Source organism: Gorilla gorilla, chromosome 5, assembly GCF_029281585.2.
Source record: "Gorilla gorilla gorilla isolate KB3781 chromosome 5, NHGRI_mGorGor1-v2.1_pri, whole genome shotgun sequence".
Taxonomy (NCBI): Eukaryota; Metazoa; Chordata; class Mammalia; order Primates; family Hominidae; genus Gorilla; species Gorilla gorilla.
In genome coordinates, this window is record NC_073229.2 from 67198934 (window position 1) to 67219525 (window position 20592).

Consider the following 20592-nt stretch of genomic DNA (forward strand, 5'->3'; position numbering starts at 1 on the left):
GTCAGATGAAATTTCTTTTGGAATCTTTTGGAATCTAAATAACACTAAAGTGTTTAAGTTTTAACACTTTCTCGATTTAATAATAATGAGAAAATTTAATCTTAGAGTCAGGCCAGATTTCATTTCTATGAGTTATGCCACTGGATATTTCAGAAAATAGGTTTTCAATAGTAAGGTTATTGGAGCCAGTACTTCTGACTTCGGGTAAACACACACACACAAACACACACACACACACACACAATGGATGTGAAATTTGGTAGCAAGTGGCTGCTATTCTTCCTCCCAAAGTAGTCTACTCAAAAGATACTGTCAAGAGCTGTAAATTCCTCAAGGATGAGTTTATTTCACATGTCACCCAGCACGCAACTGAACACATCACAGAAACCAAATACTTACTAAATTAGTGTGCATTGCTTTACAAGGAAAAGTCAATAAAATGGCATAGTGAATATATCATTGGACTTGAAGTCAGTGTTCATCTGAAAATGGGAACAATAATCATGACAATACCATTCAGAGAATCATATTCTGAAAATTAAATATATTGTATTACAATGAGTTTGTAAATTCTACAGTAATGTATCTATAATACTTTCCAAAAGACTGCTCTCTCATCTAATACAATAGAAATTTATTTAAAAAGATAATTATTTATGTTATATTCATGTAATGGATCATGTTAACAATAAAGGACAACTTTCCTTTTTTATTTAAATTTTATTTATTTTACATTCTGGGGAACATGTGCAGGATGTGCAGATTTGTTAAACAGGTAAATGGCAACTTTCCTTCTTTAGTGAGCAAATCTTTCAGTAAGCAAAGTACAGGTGTTCTCTGTGATATTTTTATTTTTGCAATCTATGTTTAAGGAGCAAATCTATGCAAGGTAGCATCTTTCTAGATCTGGAAAGTTGAATTCTTTCTATATCATAGACCTACACTCACAGTTGACATCACCATTCTAGACAAAGCCATAACTACAACCTAAGCACTTTTATTTAAAGGAATGTTCATAAACATCCACTCTCCTTGGTCTTGAGCCAAGCCCAGAAATAACAAGGTCAGATGGCCATGATCAGGAAGAAAGTAAACTCAGACTTGAAGAAATATACTGTCAAATTCCCCATACTCCAACCTGCTGTGCTTGATTTTAATACTTCTTTTATTAAGGTGATTCTGGTAGAATTTGGCTGAGGACTCCTCCCAAAATCTCTTTTGCCACGTAAATACACTCCACTAGTTTTTCAAGATAGGGTTTTATTAATATATGGATTTTATTTTCTGGCGCTCAAGACAATGTAATGCTAAACTGACAAATGGGAATAGTCAGAGTTTTTTTAGGTACAGTTTAATTCTTAATATAAAAAGTAAACAGATTTATAAGAAACATTCTAATAAATACATCACCATGATTTTTAAAAATAATACCATTGTCCAGAGTTCTTGATAAAGTATTGTTATAGAGAGTTTTTAGGGATTTTTTTTAATTTTTGAAGTGAAACTGTATGTACATACTTATAGCATGACACCAGGCCTATAAGTAAGGTATTTTAAAGTAAAGCTTTCAAGGAAAGTACAAATCAGGTATTGAAATTAAATTGAAGACATAGCTTTACTCTCTTCTTTGATCATAACTAAAATAATATTTTAGACAAAAGCTAAAACAAAAAGAGGATATTATACAGATTGCTGCTTCTTTTCCAAACACTTCTCAATATCATCAAGCACCTGAATGGCAGCCTTTGGAATTCGAGTCCCAGGACCAAATACATTGGAAACACCAACTTCAAACAGAAATTCATAATCCTGTTGAAAGAATGTGTTTAATTAATAAGAGCCACTATTTCCATTTTCACAGAAATAAAACCCTATCCTTTCTTCTTTGTCACTCAATTGCCCAAAACCTTCTCAACTGGTATACTACTGGCATTTGGGGCTAAAAAATTCTTCCTTGATTGGGAGTGCTACTAATAGCCATCAGCACCAGCCTCCCAGCCCAAGTTATTTAAAAAACAAAACACTCCGCCCATTTTCTAAATGCCTCTATGTGTTGCTTGTGGTAGGAAGCTGAATATCCTGACTGAGAACTTCTGAGCCTTAAGCCATAATTTTCTCTCACCTAAATTTTCACTAGTTGTCATTATGTGTGTTAAATTTAGTATGATATGATAAGTTTGAGCTTAAAAAACTATTTTCTCCTAGGTATTTTGTCTGCAGTTAGTGAATGATGGCACTTTGAATTTGGACAACTGATAGATTTTCTATAAATGAAAATAAGCCCTTTTTTTTTCATTCTCTGTTGCTGTTGCTGTTTTTTTAGTTTATTTATTTGTTTTATTTACTTATTTATTTTTGAGATGGAGTCTCGCTCTGTTGCCCAGGCTGGAGTGCAGTGGCGCTATCTCGGCTCACTGCAAGCTCTGCCTCCCGAGTTCACGCCATTCTCCTGCCTCAGCCTCCCGAGTAGCTGGGACTACAGGCGCCCGCCACCATGCCCGGCTAATTTCTTATATTTTTAGTAGACACGGGGTTTCACCACGTTAGCCAGGATGGTCTCAATCTCCTGACCTTGTGATCCGCCCACCTCGGCCTCCCAAAGTGCTGGGATTACAGGCATGAGCCACCGTGCCTGGCCTTTTTAGTTTATTTTAACAGTCAAAGTATGAGGGAAAAGATATCAAGGGCACAAATAATACTGCAGGATTTAGACTGTTATAACATCTGAACATTTGTAGCTGCAATATCGATTGAGGTTAGGATGTGCTACAAGAACCTGATCATTATCCAGTAGGGTGATCATATATGACAGGACAGTCTGATTTTTGTTTATTGTTGCAGCACCCTTTTTAAGAGCACCCATTTCTATTCTCAAGTGATAAATTATATGGTCATGCTGATTACTCCCCAACTACTACTTTTCTGTCTCTATTATATACTTGTAATATTCTTATAATACTATAATATTGCAACAGAACTTAACACATCTCATTGAACTTGTCTCTTTCTAGTCTGTGAAATTCTGAGAGTAGAGATCATGTCCAATCTGTTTCCCCAGTACTTGACACATAAAAGTGCTCAAAACATGTCATTGTTCTTGAGCAGATGATACAGAGTTTAAGAGCTCATAAGGGAACTGAATGAAACATGTAATAATAATCATCTGTAAATTGGAGATGTCAGATTAATAGGTCTTGTACTTCTCTCCTTCCTAAAAATCCCGTGTACCATTTGTCCTGACATCTGAGTTATGGATTTAGAATGGAGGATTCAGCTGGAAGAGAACTGCAAGATGTTGCAACTGAAAAAAGGGTATGTGACTTATCTAACTCTTTCTTACATAAGCCTTGTAAAATATACCTTTGTGAGGGGGTTGTATACAGATATTTTTTGTACTATTTTTATTTTTGCAACTTATCTGTTAGTTTGAAATTATTTCCAAATAAAAATATATGTTTGAATGTCCTCCACTTAGCTGGGCCAGGGATAGCACAGTGCCTGCTTCATGATGGAAGCAGGCATTGTGAGTCTACTCAACTTGCTGAAAAAACTTGGAGGCGACTGCTGCTAAGAGAGTGAGAAAATGCTGATCGTAGTAACATACTGATGAGGAAAGACCGCATTTATTCATTTAATCAGACTGCAGAAACTGTTAAGCTCCACATGGCAGAAGCTGTATCTGTTTGATTAGCCACTAGATATTAGTGCCTTCTAATTTAAAACTAAGTGACCTTTAATTGAATAATAGCAACATTTTACATATTCACTGCAAACAAATAGTGAGAAAATACAAGGGTGTTAACTGCTATAATTATATAATACCCATATTCACACAAAAGTATAACACAGAAAATGGTCCTTATCCTTAGTTGTTAAATTCATGGGAAAAATCACATGGCAAACACCTAAAGATGTTCTAAGTAATTTAAATATCCAGAGAATTAATACAACTTATTTGAAATATAATTCTTGAAAATGTCAGCTCACTTATATAACAGGCATTTTTTTTTTCTCAACATGAATTCCAATTCCAATGTTTTCTACTGGCTAATTATTTTGGTCCTTACATTTTAATATCATGCCTAGGTATCACAGACTCTAAAACTGCAACGCTGATAGAAGCGTTCTGTAGACAGACTGCAATAAAGAATAACTACCCTTTATTTTCTCAAATAATGACCTATTTTATGAATATAATAGGCAAGCATATTAACAAAAAGAATTTTGTGTTGATTATATCACATTAAATAATGCGTTGTTGGAAAGAAAATAAATATGTAGTTTGTTCAGTAGCCCCACTTTATTACGAATCTCACAACTTTATTCATATGAATTTTCTCCTTTCACAAGTAGTATATGAATGTCCTATTCTATATTCTGAGTATTAATGGAGGAAAAAAAAACTGTAGAGCTGGAAACAAGGTCACATTTTACTGATGGATTCCTGCTATCGTGATGGGGCCTTTGCAGCTAGCATCTATGAGTCATTTACTTACGACAGCTTCATATACAGTTCTTCTAACTTGACATTTTTTCCATTCTCAGTAAAAAAGAAAATCTTGATATAATTGAGAACTGGATTGGAAACAGAACCTATTTGTATCTTAAATAACTATTTTAACTGGCCAGTAATGTCATATGTGGAAGGTGTCTCCCTACCTCATTAATAAATTAACTGATATCATTGTAGGTAACATCTGTTTCTCCTCTCCTAAGAGGACTCGCAGTTTTGTTCATGTATTCACCTCCTCCCCAATCAGCCTATAATTTTCAAGACAAGCTGATTCCGTTTATGTCTGCAATAGGATATTTTTGGCTCCCGAAATACCATGCCCTAATCAGATTAGCTTAAATAATAAAGGGTTTTATAGGACCATGTAAATGATATAGCTCTGAGGTAAGATAACATTTAGGGATGGGACCATCCTGGAGGAAAAGCACAAGGTAGCTCCTTCTAAATAGAAGCAAGCAAACTAAAGGACTCATTTCACCCCCCAGGACAAGGAGTACTCACTATATCTCTGGCTAGGTTTTGATATATTCACTGTGTATTTACTACCACTGTTCTCTACTCCACTTACGAGTTTTATTACTTTTATCCTGTTCCTTCTCCATAACTGTTTATTGAGAATGAAGGTAAACATCTAGCATAGGTTACTGGTTTGCAAGGAGGTAGTTCTCTCATTGAAGCTTTGTAAAGTGTTAAATTATACATAATAAATTGCAATATAACTTGAATGCAAAACAACACTGTCCACTTTTAGACCTTGTAGAATTTATTTAGTGAAATCACCAGGAAATAATATGTTCCTAAATCTACAAGTTTATCTTTAGAACCACAAATAAGCTATCATTACTCAAGATTCCCATCACAGTACTAGAAAAATAGAGATGAAAAATACCTGAGGTGGTATCACCCCTCCACACATGACAAGAATATCTGGCCGTCCAAGGGAGTTAAGTTCTTTGATGAGTTCAGGAACTAGGGTTTTATGACCAGCAGCGAGGGTGCTTACGCCCACAGCATGCACATCTGCATCCACAGCCTGCTGGGCCACTTCACGAGGAGTCTAAACAGTCAGAAAGTAAAGATAAATCATTGTTTATTACTAGATAATGACTATAAAAACCCTGGAAGACAATCTAGACAATACCATTCAGAACATACTAATGGGCAAAGACTTCATGATGAAGATACCAAAAGCAATTACAACAAAAGCAAAAATTGACAAATGAGATATAATTAAACTAAAAAGCATCTGTACTGAAAAGGATACTATCAACAGAGTAAACAGATAACCTACAGAATGGGAGAAAATTTTTGCAAACTGTGAATCTGACAAAGGTCTAATACCTGCATCTATAAAAAAACAAATTTACAAAAAAAAAAAAAAACATTAAAAAGCAGGCAAAAGACATGAACAGACACTTTCCAAAAAAGACATACATGTGGCCAACAATCGTATTTTTAAAAAGCTCCAAATCACTGATTGTTAGAGAAATGCAAATAAAAACCCCAATGAGACACCATTTCACACCAGTCAGAATGGCTATTATTAAAAAGTCAAAAAATAACAGATGCTAGCAAGGTTGTGGAGAAAACGGAACGTTTATACACTGTTGGTGAGAGTATAAATTAGTTCAAACATTGTAGACGACAGTGTGGTGATTCCGCACAGACCTCAAAACAGAAATACCTCCCAACCCAGCAATCCCATTACCGTACATATACCCAAATGAATAGAAATCTTTCTATTATAAAAACACACGCTTGCAGCTGGGCGCGGTGGTTCACGCCTGTAATTCTAGCACTTTTGGAGGCAGAGGCGGGTGGATCACTTGAGGTCATGAGTTCAAGACCAGCCTGGCCAACATGGTGAAACCCATCTCTACTAAAAATACAAAAATTGGCCAGGTATGGTGGCACGTGCCTGTAGTACCAGATACTCATATGGCTGAGGCAGAAGACTCACTTGAACCCAGGAGGTGGAGGTTGTAGTGAGCCAAGATCATACCACTGCACTCCAGCATGGATGAAAGAGCGAGATTCTGTTTCAAAAAAAAAAAAAAAAAATACAGATTCACATGTATGTTCATTGTAGCACTATTCACCACAGCAAAGACATGGAATCAACCTAAATGCCCATCAATGATAGACTGGATAAAGAAAATGTGATACATACACACTAAAGAATACTATGCAGCCAGAAAAAAAAGTGAGATCGTGTCCTTTGCAGGAACATGGATGAAGCTGGAAGCCATTACCCTTAGCAAACTAATACAGGAACAGAAAACCAAATACCACATGTTCTTTCTTATAAGTGGGAGCTAAATTATGAGAACACATGGACACAAAGAAGGCAAAGAGGGAAACAACACACACTGGGGCCTATCAGAGGGTAGAGGAGCAGGAGGAGGGAGGTCGGAAAAATAACTAATGGGTACTAGGCTTAACAACACAAGTTTACCTATATAACAAACCTACACATGTACCCCTGAACTTAAAATAAAAGTTAAAAAAACAAACAAAAAATAATATTTTTTTGAATACTAAAAGAATGTTTCCTCAAATGTTGGGGGTCTTCCTAATGTAATGCCTACAGATATCAGAAACTTTTAAATTTAATATTCATTGTTACATTATTTCCCTCAGAGAACTTTGTTCTGATTATTTACATTTTTCATCAAATTTTCTGAAAACAATAACTCAATCCCTAATTTTTAGTGTTTGCTGATTTTTATGTTGTGAATATTCCAACCATAGCCAATTTCACCCTATTAACATGACATTACTAAATGCAAAGCAGAAAAAAAGATGCACAATAGCCACACAATTATACAGTATCACTACCATATAGATAAAATAGATGGAAATAACCTAAAAAGCAGATAATAAAATATATAAGTATAGGGAGTGATAAGTTTTTAGTACTTATCACCTTTGGTTTTAGGCAATAGTAAAAGGTCTAATCTCTAGAATCTACAAGGAACTTAAACAAATGAGACACCGTTTCACACCATGAAAAACAACTGGCTTTTGAAATTCTTAAAAATTTAATTCCTGGAGGCCTCATTATTCCTTAGTGGTTCTATCAATCCTGCCTACATATCTGTAAGCAGTCCCTCCATTAAATTTTCTTCAAAATCCTAGCTGAGATTTGGTTTCTCTTGAGATCCTGACATTGCCCTAGTTAAGGTCTTCATTGTTTCTCATTGTTTTTCTTCACCGTACTCCTTGCATCTAGTTGCAGCTCTCCTCCATCCACTTCAGAGAGTGATTTTACTAGAAAGTGAATGGCACTGTGCTTCTGAAACAAACATAAGTTTTAAGGATCAACAAATATAAGTTTCTGGGTTTCTTGTAACAAGTGAGGTGCCCTCCTTGTCCATATTTTAGTTATAGTAATTTTATACTATAGTTATAGTATAGTATAAAGTTATAGTAATTTAGTTATAGTAATTTTCATACTATGTACGAAATAGTAAATTTCATACGATGTAATTACAAGTAAGTAAATCTCTCTTTGTTAGGAGATTGTAACCTCCTTGAGGACAAAATTGTATCCTACTCAACTCAGAGCCTAGCATCTGGTAGATGATCAATACATATGTAGTAGAGAAGGCTTTTCATATAAAATTATTACAATGTACTTTCTAGTCAAATTTTTTTGTATTATCATTCTATGGAAAATGTCAGTGTAATTTATCTCCTGCAAACTATTTTCCTGTCTAAGTCTAATATTCTGTGACTAAGTAACATATTAGTAGAGAGTTAAAAAAACAACAACAAAAATAAATGAAAATAACCTTACTTATGAATTGAGTTTATATTGCTATTTGATTTCTTTTTCAAAACACTTTTCACCAATCCCATGTGGGCTATCTTTCCCACAAAATATTAGTCAAATCTCAATAAAGAGTACAATAAGATCTTTGAAAGTAATCTTCATAGTTCCAGAGGCATAATCAGTTTTAGTTCTGAATTGACACTTTTAAAAGTCTGAAAGATTAATTATATTTTATTTTTATTTCTATCATAATTAATTGGACTATATGTGTTATGGTTAATACTCAGTGTCAACTTGGTTGAAGGATACAAAGTATTGACCCTGAGTGTGTCTATGAGGGTGATGTCAAAGGAGATTAACATTTGAATCAGTGGGCTAGGAAAGGGCTAGACCCACCCTTAATCTGGGTGGGCACCATCTAATCAGCTGCCAGGCGTGGCTAGAATATAAGCAGGCAAAAAAATGTGAATAGAGAGACTGACCTAACCTCCAAGCCTACATCTTTCTCCCGTGGTGGATGCTTCCTGCCCTTGAACATTGGACTCCAAATACTTCAGTTTGGGAACTCAGACTGGCTGTCCTTGCTCCTCAGCCTGCAGAAGACCTATTGTGGGACCTTGTGATCATGTGAGTTAACACTTAATAAACTCCCCCTTACATATATATATATATATATATATATATATATATATATAAAGGCTGAGGGAGAGAAGGCAGGGTGGCAGGAGTGGAGACCGTGGGCATTTGAGCTACTTTCTCATGTAACTTACTTGTGCCTTCAGGACCTGCTCAAGCTGGACCACATATATACCACTTCCATTTGATGATGGAATGCTGCTGGGCAAGACCCACTTTATAGTTAGATGGGTCAGAAAGCACCCAGTTCATGATAGGCAGTTCTGGTCGCATGGTGACTTGATGACCCACAGTCAAACATTCAGTTTCCACCAAAGCCCAGTAACGGGCTAAGAGCTGTCTCTCAAAAGGAGAGTAGTTATCTGCAGAAGACGGCAGGGCTTTCCTCCAAAATCCTAGAGGCCTCTGCTGTGACTCACCTATGGGGGCCTGCCAAAGGCTCCAAACGTCATTGCTATCTGCCACTGACACCTCAAGCACCATTGGATCTGCTGGGTCATACGGCCCAAGTGGCAGAGCAGCTTGCACAGCAGCCTGGACCTGTTGCAGAGCCTTCTCCTATTCTGGACCCCACTCAAAACTGGCAGTCTTTCGGGTCACTCGATAAATAGGCCAGAGTAACACAGAGTAACACATTCCAAATGAGGAACGTGTTGCTTCCAAAAATCCAAATAGGCCCACTAGGCATTGTTCCTCTTTCTTGGTTTTAGTAGGAGACAAATTCATTAATTTATCCTTCTAAGATTATCCTTAGAAGGAATATCTCAACAAGTCCCACACCACTGGACCCCTTACTGAGGGAGAAGGTCCCTGAATTTTAGTCAGATTTATTTCCCATCCTCTGGCATGCAAATGTCTCACCAATAAGTCCAGTTTGTTTTCTACTTCTTGCGCACTGGATTTAATCAGCATAATGTCATCAATTAATGGACCAGTGTGATATCTTGCCGAAGTGAAAAGTGATCAAGTTCTCTCTGAATAAGATTATGACAAAGCCAGAGAGTTAATAAACCCCTGCAGCAGGACAGTAAAGGTATATTGCTGGCCTTGCCAGCTGAAGGCAAATTGTTTCTGGTGGGCCTTATGGGCAGGAATGGAGAGAAAGGCATTTGCCAAGTCAGTGGCTACATACCAGTTACCAGGAGATGTATTAATTTGCTCAATGTCTGTCATCATTTTACTACATTTTCTAAATGTAAGTGACTAGTAAATACTTTTGAAATTCCCCCCAACAGTTTTTAGTACCTGGAAAAGAGGGCCTATGTCCACATCAAAACCAAGATCAGCAAATCCTGTAGCAATAACTTTTGCTCCTCTGTCATGGCCATCTTGTCCCATTTTTGCTACAAGAAGACGAGGTCTGCGACCTTCACGTTCCATGAATTTATGAACCCTGAAAAACATTTACAAATATATCAGTAGTTAGATATTAATTTTCCAAAGGTAAGATATAAAAACTAATTTATTCACAGCAAATCTTTCAAGTTTATTTAAAAACACCTAATTTGTTTACTTGTATTTTGGGTTTTTTTTTTTTTTCCAATTGTTATTTTACATTCAGGGGTTAATGTGCAGGTTTGTTACATAGTTAAACACGTGCCATGGTAAACAGCTGCATAGGTCACCCCATCACCTAGGTATTAAGCCCAGCATCCATTAGCTATTCTTTGTGATGATCTCCCTACTCTCATCCATATTTTGTTAATACATCTATTTTACATTGAGAGCTCCATTAAAGCCATCTCCCCCTTAGAGGAAAGTCTGAAAGATGGCACAGACTGTAAGCACATAACATTGAGAACATCACGGTGAACTAAGACAAAAAATGACAACCTCCCACCTTCGTGAGCCAGGGTACAGAGTACAACATGCAGAAAGATTTAAATATAAACTAAAAAGTGACTTCACAGTCATTTATACATATATGTGATAGACTGGCTGCTTTGAATTGTCCATATCTCATCTACCCTTCATAAGTGTGAACTCTCCCAAGGTAACAGCAATATGGTTTCTTATCATGCTATATAAATCAAAATGCTTGCTTGCTCCACTGACAAATTTACTTCCAACACAAAAAAGCACTTATCTTTGTTAAAAGAAAAAAGTTCCATTTTGATGACTTTCACCTTGGCTGTTTTGATATTTATCTAGTGTACAAGTATGGAAATTCAGTTTTTAATTGGAAGCTTGTTACAGAGGTTGGAAAGACCAATTATCAAAAAGCTAGTTTTTACACTTGAGAAATATGATCACATTAATATATATTTCCAAGTCATGCTGTGGAAATAAATGTAAGTTATTATCAGTTCAATAAATACTGATTGCAATGTATGCATAGATGCCAACTAAATGTTTACTTTCAATTACGAAAATTAAGATTTTATAATTATTCAAGCAATGAAAAATGTAAACAACTTCAAAAAATATGAAACTCTACCATAGTAAGCAGATTGAAATATAAATACCTGGAGGATATGAAGCAATATTATTGTTAGCTAAACATCTGTTTGACATGAGAAATTCCTGAAGGGGACTATGGTGAAAGTTCAAAATGGTATTAATTATATGAAAACTAATATTAGTTTCAACATTTGATATTTATTATTAAATATTATCATGTACATATTAAAATGATAGTATAGATATATAATATGTATCATGTATATTTCTAATTATATATTATATGTAATGAATAAATTATATATTATATAGTCTATATATAGTCTAAATAATTAATATTTAATTTACTATTTATTATTATAAAATTCAAAAATTTTCTCAGTTGTATGTAAGGAAATTAAGCTCCCAGTAGATTCAAGGGATTGTGTTAACAGAAAAGATGAAATTCTGGCCTAAGAAACCTTACATATTACCTCTTGATAGCAGATGTTATCTCTTTACTTTCTCCAAATTCCTGGCGATATGCTCCACTCACCATTCGATCATTCGCTTTATGTTCACCAAATACCTTTTTCAGGGCATCTGTGATTTCTCCCACTGTACATCTGCAACATGAAATGGTGGTTCCATTAACTTCATTATTTTGTGATAAAGATATCTGTTTACCATAATATTCAATATAATTAAACATTTTATTACATAAGTAAACGACTGTAAAAATGTAAAATAAGAATGTTTTTAATGCATTATGAAAGCATCTCTTCTGAAAATACTTAAGAAAAATTTATTCTGGATGCCTTTATGCATCCAATTCTCTTTTCAACATTTGTCAACCAAGAAATGACTGAATGACCTAATAATTATATATATAGACAAGTACCTGAAGGTTGCTGAATAATTCACCACTTAACACAAATGGATAAACAGCAACACTCCCATAAATATTTTTTGATAAGAAGTAAATCTTTTAGCATATTCCATCCATTTGTTCACTAACTCATCCAACATTAGCTGTGTGCCTAATGTGTGCCAGATATTACTATATCTCTATATCTACTATAGCAATACAGTAATAAATGAGACCAAAGAAAAAGTACTTGTTCTTATAGACATTAACATCTGTAACATCTAGTCAGAGGATGCAGATGATAAACAACTAAATAAATAAACTAGTAAGACAATTTCATAGGGTAATAAGTACTACAAAGACACTTAAACCACGCAAAGATGGAATGGGGTGTCTGGAAGAACCATTTTAAAGTTATTGAAGATGTGAAGATATGACTTTTGAACTAAGATATAAATTATAAAAAGGGGGATCCCAAGGGAACATAAAACAGTAAGAGTGTTTGAAAAAGGAAGCACTAAAAGCAAAGGCTCTGAGATGTAGGAAAATATGTTCTATGTTCTAAAAATAGAAAGAAGGGCATTAGGAACACGGCATAGTGAGGAAAGTGGTATAAGATGAGGTCAGAGAGATGGGCAAGAGTCACATCTAGCACATCTTGCAGACTATCGGAAGATTAGGTTTTAATCTAAAAGGAATGGGCAACCATCAAAGGACTTTAATAAAAGTCATCTAATTTTTTTTAATGAAATTAGTAGTAGAAAAAAACAGCACATACTAGTTATACTATACCTTAACCAGTTAAAGCAACATTTTTTTTAAAACTTCATTATATTAAGAAATAAACACTTAAAAGCAAAAGTAATCATTTAATGATACTGCCATATATTGGGAGAAAATTTTCCATGGGTCACTTGCTTTTCTGCACATCCTGTGGAGCAAAGCACTGACAGCTTTTTATTCTGGACTATCTTTTCAAAGATGTCTGTATAGTGAATCGCCTTAGAAGACAGAAATATTGGCTACCTCCAGAGCAAAGAGTAGGTATGCTTTCTGTCCAATATAATAATGTCTTCCTCTAGAACAACGGAGGCCATGCTTATTACCCATTACAAAAGATTCCGAATCCCTAAGCTCAGGCTTCCTCTCCTTGAATGTAACCCAATGCACTGTACATGAGGTATCATCTAGCAGTCCTTTTCACATCACTCACATCAATTGGGCATCAAAGGAACTAGCCCAAAACCTGCTGATGTTATGGCTATTAGTATGGTAGTAACAAACTGTCATTAGGTTCTGATCCAGGGATCTCATATCATCAACCAACATCCCACTATACAGGATAACTTGTTAGCTTGCAAGAAGGGTAATATTTTAGACTCCTTCTGGTTCTTAATATAACAAATTTATTTATATATTGATACATATAATGAGATAATTTTTAAATAACAACAAATAGAAAAATAATAAAAATTAACACATTAAGTGCCATATTCTGTTCCAGGAACTATTTTTAATGACTTACTGTCTTCTCACAAAAATCCTATTAGGTAGCAAGTACAAAAAACTTTACCTTGCCAAATATCGTGTTTATGGGAACACAGAAGCAGATGTAACATGAGATTAGATTCTGTTTTTCACTCAGCCTTTTTTAAATGCAGGATGACAAAAGTTAGGAGACAAAGGAGCATGTTAAGGGTTACAAAGGCAAAACGTTTCAAGAAGGAAGAGGTGGTCAATAATGTTAAATACTGTAGAGAATTCAAGATAAGGACTAAAAATTATCCACAATATCAGACAAAGAGGAGGTCTCTAGTGAACTTAGTAAGAGCAATTATATTACAGTAGAAAATCAAATGCAGTAGACCAAAATGTCAACAGGAGATAAAAGACTAGTAACAATTAATAAGTATTCTACTCCTAAAGGAACACATGGCTCTAATAACAAGGGAAGAAGGACTGGGAAGGGGGTGTGGGGAAGTTGGTTGCTCTTCCGGTTGCTTCATGGTTAAAACTAATTCAAAAGCAATGGGATGACAAGTTTTTCCTGTAAATTCTCAGATTAATGTTCCCCTCCCCACCCCACAGCCATTTTAACTGGTAAAATACCAAGGTAATAGGCATAAACCTGGTGATATACTTGAGAGTCCAACACATTTCAACCTGCGAATCAGTGAAATGGATTCATTTCAATAGTTTCAAAATTCCTCAGCCACAGTAAAATACACAATTATTAATACAGTTCACTCAAAACATATGAATGTTTTAAATACAGAAATTTTAAAATGATAAGAATTAAATTTATTATGGATGCCATTATTTTCTTTTGGGCTCACTTGGTTTACGGGATCAACCTTTTATTTAAGTATACTCTGAAAAGCTAAACTGGTCAACTTTTAGTCTTTGGAAACCTCCAAACTTATATATCTTTACCTTGCCCGAGATGCATCCACTGCAAGAGCCAGGATATTTCCATCTCCGCTAGCAGCACATTTGGTTAGTGCAGCAAGACAACGTTCAGCCAAAGCTTGATCTCTGCTGGATTTGATCTATGGAAAAAGTCAAGGAAAGGGACAATTTACATGAAGAGAGAATAAAACAGAGATCAAGAGATTAGACGCTGATGCATACCATATGGCATTTTTTTCCATAATCCTAACTCCAAATGTAAGAGGAAAAAATTGAAAAGAATAATATATAACCTAGGAATTTTATTCATTCAATTCATTCATTCACTCAGGATTTCCTAAAATAATATTACATTTGGTATAATCCTAACAAATCAGAAACATGAAGGGCAATAATAGTGCTGACCTTCCCAAGTAGCACATGTTACTTAGGCTTTTCTAAAGTACCAAGACATTGTAAACAAGTGGGTCTTTCATATGAAGTATTTTGAAGGAACACTAAAGATTAATAGCGACAAGAAAAAAAATCAAAACTTAGAGAATATTTTAGTTATATTTTAAGTTTCCTTTAGATAAATAACAATGTATTGATAATAATATGCATATTGCTATACTTTTATTTAAAAATAATCTCAAGAGAGAAAGAGGGACTAAGAAAAAGATATACAACGAAAAGCACAGTAAAAAACGTTTTCCCTGGGTCCTAACTCTGCTCTGCCAATAATTTGTCAAAATAAAGTTGCATAAATCCATTTTTTTACAAATTGTACCACCTGTAAAAGAGTCTAAAATATACTGCTCAAGATGCCACTAGTATTATATAGCATATATAAGCAGAGGTTGTACAGAAAATTTATACAGTCATCCCTCAGTATCTGTGAGTGATTGGTTTCATGACCCACTGCCCACCCTATCCACAGATACCAAAATTCAGGGATGTTCAAGGCCCTTATATAAAATGATGTAGTATTTGCATATAACCTATGTACATTTTCTTGTATACTTTAAATCATCTCTAGATTACTTATAATTCCTAATACAATGTAAATACTATATAAATAGTTGTTATACTGTATGGTTTAGGAAATAACAAGAAAAAAGTCTGTACATATTCAGTACAGACACATCCATTCTTTTTTTCTCAAATATCTTCAATTCATTATTGGTTAAATCTATAGATGTAGAACCCACAGATATGGAGGTCCAACTATATTTAGAGCAAGAAAAAACTCCAAATTCTCCATAAAAATGCCCATTTTTCTTTATCTTTTATTGGAGAAAGAAACAATAAACACATACAATTTAAGAGAAAAATAAAGTAAATCGAGTAAATAACGAAGTGATTTGGCACAAGGTAGTAGGGTGCTATTGTAGATATTGGATCACTGTAAGCTTCTTAGATAAGCTGACATTTGAGCAAAGACTTAAGAAGTACACCTTTTCTGGTTTACTAGAAAACTAGTCATCCTTAGATTAGGTAGTTTGCTATAATTATCTCAACAACAGATTACTAAAATTCAGGGAGTGAAAACACATGCTAAAATTAATTAGGGCTGAGGGTTACAGAAAAATAATTTAATATAAAATTACTGTTGAGATAGTTCACATTTTTTTAAAAATTACCACCACAGGTAAAATATTGTTAAAACCATAGGTAAAAGGAAAGCATAAGAAAATATAAACTTGAGTTCATCACTAAAGAGAGCTCAGAGTATTGCAGCAGAAATATATTTTGCTATAAAAATATCTGATTCTAGCTATGAAAATTAATTTTTATAATAGAAGAACTTTAATTTGGTCATGGTCCTAAGAAAGTTCAAAACTAGGAAAAAGTTACATCAGAATATCCATTTCTCCTAAACTGGCTCTAGAGTCAAAAAGCCTGCATTCAAATCCCAGCTTTGTCACTTATACTATAAACTTGAGCAACGAAATGAGACTCTCCAATCATTAGTTCCCTCATCTGTAAATGGAAATAAAAATAGTAACTACCTGTTAAATAAAATAATACACAAAAACAACAATTCAAGAAAAGGATTTAGTACAGTATGGGTACACAGTAAGTGCTCAATAAATGTTAACTATTATTGCTATATTGTCATTAATGAATTTCTCTCTGTTGCCCAAAATAAGGTTTATCATTATTTATGATAAATGAAATCCCTCAGGCTATGAAGATATAAAGTTAATAACCTAAAGTATAACAGAGAAGAAAGGGTTTTCCAAAAATAAATACTATTAGATTTTTATAGATTGAACTAAAAAAAAAGCCATACATTAAACAATCTCAGGAAAAGTAAACAAAGAAAAACCATTAAATGTTTAAGCTTCCTACCTTGGAAAAAGCAGTACTTACAAATGCCAAAGATTAAGAGGCCAAAGTAGCTTCATACAACAAAAATATATAGGTTACAACAGTGACAATTAATTTGATTTATCTATTTCAGTATTTCATATGCTCTGGATCAACTCAGTGACAAACTAACAATAAGAAGGGAATACGATACTCTAGTTTCAATCAAAACAAATAAAGGTTATTGTAAACTGTACCTTACTAAAGCACTACCAAATATAGTTGAATTTTAAAAATCAAAAAGCAAGTAATTATTTCAAAGTAGTATCAGATGCCATCATTCTGGTGAAAGAAATTACAATAAGAAGCCCTGGGTTCAAATAATAACTCTAAACTTTATTCTGTTTTTAATTTTTAGTAAGTTACATAATCATCTAAGCCTTGGTTTTAATCTATAAATTATGGAAGGTATTATTATTGTAGTGTGGTTTTTAATAACAACTTATAAGTTTCACAGAGGTAGATATCATGGTTTAAAACAAGTTTTTGGTGTCAACAGACTAAGACTGAGTCCTGGTTGTCTAATTATTTATCCTGAGCAAGTTTCTCAATGCCTTATTTTTAGTTCCCTTACATTTGAAATGATGGAAATTAATACACACCTCATGCTGTTGTAAGGATTAATTTAAGCAGGACAGTTTAAGAGCTTAGCCAGAGCCCAGAACACAGAAAATACTTAAAAAAACAAAAAAGCAAGCTATTAATACCTTCTTAAGTTTTTCAATCTGCCTGTTTCGCACTGAAGTATTATCAATTGCCAGAACTTCTACAGCGTCTTCTTTTTCCAACTGGTACTTATTTACTCCAACAATTACTTCAGAACCTGGTAATTTCCCAAAGAAAAATTTTATTCACAAATAATTACCTAATTGTAATGCTCTGGTTATGATGTATTTTCCTTATAAATTTAATATCTTTAAGTAGTATTCTTAATTCTTAATGCAACTTCAATATAGATCAGCAAATCCCAATCTGAGAAGGGGGTGTGAGAGGAAAGTAGAGGTATATGTCAGAGTCTCTGTAAGGAAGGACTTTCATTATTCTACCAAACTATTAATATACACTTTCCCACGGTTTCTAATAAATCTTTTAACACTTCAAAATAACAATCAGAGAAGCTGCCATCTAAGATTTATAAGGTAGAGAATGAATACCCAGTAGCTTTTCTAATATTTTTTTGAATTCAGCCAGTCACTTTTAAACAAAAAAAGAACCCTTCTATAATCTATTAGTAAATTAAAATTACAAAGATACTTCCTTACATGATAAAGAATATATTTTACCTCAAACTACCAGATTATTACCCTTATATAAAACTTCCCACAACCCCTATCCCTGGTTATACTCCTTCATATTTCCTTCATAGCACTTATCATGATCTATAATTCTTTATTTACTTGTTCATTTTCCTCTCTTTTACTAGAATGTAAGATTTTTGTGCATAGAGGTCATAGAGGTCATGTCTGTCCTGTTCACAGTTATATGCCCAGACATAGCAAGTGCCTCAAACAAAATAAACTAAAAAAGTATTCATTGAATGAATGAATACTCCAATGCAGAGAACACTGTGATCATCAACAGTGTCATCTTCAAAATGTTAATGACATCTACCCACAAACATGTACATATATACAATGGTTAGACATCCACACACACTTTGTACATATGCTTGCCTGTGTGCATCCATGTATGCGAAAATACATATATAGATAGATAAAAGTATATGAGAAAAAATTTACCCAAGTTCCATTTTTCATTATTTTTGTTTTATTAACTATACATGTTATCTTCAAACAGAAATGAATTTCTTTTTAACTACTGGATTTCATATATGAACTTTCTCACTATCTTACCAGAATCTATTCTAGCTTGTCTTCGGGCAGCACATTCTTCAATTCGAAGTTTAGGTATTCCCTCAGCTACAGCTTTGGCCATTCCACCCATTTCTTCAATTTCATTAATGAGCTAAAAAGAAAAACATTAACAAAACTAAAAGAGAATACTAAAAATGTGTGTAAACTATATAAATTTGTTATGAGTGTTATATAATTACTAATATTAATAAAATTATAAGCTAAATGTTGATGTTTCATAAGAACAGAATTAAATAAACATCAAAGGCATTAATTAGAATTTGTGTGTTTATAGTTACTTGAAAAGACAACTAACAAGTATATTCCAAAAAACACAAAACCTCTTAAGTCTTGGGAGAAAATTAAAGCAACATCAATTCTCTAATCTTTATTTTTAGGTACATAAAGTTTTCATAACTACATAAAGTCTGTAAGAAAAATATATTTTAAAATGCAATTTACTTTTGATTTGAGCTGCAGAGAAACAATGTAACCTCATCTTTAATGAAATCAGGAAACATTTAAACCTTCAATCATAGCTTCATATATGAAGGCAGAAAACAGACAGTGGAATGATATATGACTTAGCAGAAAGGATCAAGGTCAACCTGCTTTTCCCTGATGAATTCAAGAAAGAAGAATCTATATTGGATTCTACGTAAGTGTAAAATGAGAAGCTAAAAAGAAGAAGACAATTTGAGAGTCTGCGACCACCCCTCTCTCATTCTGTCAGGAGAACCAAAGTTTACTGTCTACAGAAAATGAACTCGAGACGCAATGAACTATCAAATACCAAATACAGAGAGAAGTAAGGGTAAGATGTCTTACTGAAATAAAAGCCTGTACTCTGACTAAAGACTAAAAACAAAAAGCACAGAGAGAAAACAGAGACAATACAGGATGCAAAAGAAAACTTCAGAAAATATCATGAATTCGGAATATAAATGGATTCTGTACTAATGAAACAAATGAAGATGACATTAATTATAAGGGGGAAATTAGAAAACAAAAATGAGCTCTACGAATCAAAAATATAATACATGAATGTAAAAATAAGTAGAAATATAAAGTTGACAAATCTTTAAGAACACAGAAAAAAAGGCAAACAGATATACTATAGAAAAGATAAGAACAGGCAGGGAGCAGTGGCTCACGCCTGTAATCCCAGCTCTTTGGGAGGCCGAGGTGGGCGGATCACGAGGTCAGGAGTTTGAGATCAGCCTGACCAACACGGTGAACCCCCGTCTCCATTAAAAATACAAAAATTATCCGGGTGTGGTGGTGTGTGCCTGTAATCCCAGCTACTCGGGAGGCTGAGACAGGAGAATCGCTTGAACTAGGGAGTCAAAAGTTGCAGTAAGCCGAGATCACGCCACTGCACTCCAGCCTGGTGACAGAGTAAGACTTTGTCTTAAAAAAAAAAAAAAGATAAGAACATCAGCACATCAGAATATTATTTAAGGAGGTCCGTAGCTTATGACTAGGAGTTCTAGAAAGAGAAACCATATGAAAATGACAAGAAAAATACTGTCAAAGAAATAATACAAGAAAATTTCCTAGAGCTATAAAAATATTTTTTTAAAAAAGGTGAGATGAAAAAGACCCAATAAAGGTTCAGTACCATGTAGGAAAAAATACACCAAGTTATACATCAATACAAAAAATAAAGAAGAGGTCCCAATACTTTCAGAAAGAAAGATCCTGAATGAGAATGGCATCAAATTTCTGATCAGAAATATTGAAAGCCAGAATAAAAATCTAGAATAAAAAACAGATCAATGCTTATAAACTTGCTTATGAATTTCCT

General features: G+C 34.0%; 1 protein-coding gene across 3 annotated transcripts in view; it reads right to left on the bottom strand.

Annotated features, from left to right (window-relative positions):
- Positions 1–322: 322 nt before the first annotated feature.
- Positions 323–20592, bottom strand: part of MMUT (methylmalonyl-CoA mutase) — a 33220-nt gene continuing 12950 nt past the window's right edge. For all 3 annotated transcript variants that reach the window (XM_004044160.5, XM_055392068.2, XM_019029931.4), the window contains exons 7-13: positions 18786–18897; positions 17640–17755; positions 14605–14720; positions 11798–11929; positions 10170–10317; positions 5403–5570; positions 323–1809 (exon numbers count right to left, since the gene is read on the bottom strand). In XM_004044160.5, the coding sequence (XP_004044208.2) occupies positions 1681–1809; positions 5403–5570; positions 10170–10317; positions 11798–11929; positions 14605–14720; positions 17640–17755; positions 18786–18897 (921 nt within the window). In that variant the 3' untranslated portion in view covers positions 323–1680. The remainder of the gene's footprint in view (positions 1810–5402; positions 5571–10169; positions 10318–11797; positions 11930–14604; positions 14721–17639; positions 17756–18785; positions 18898–20592) is intronic.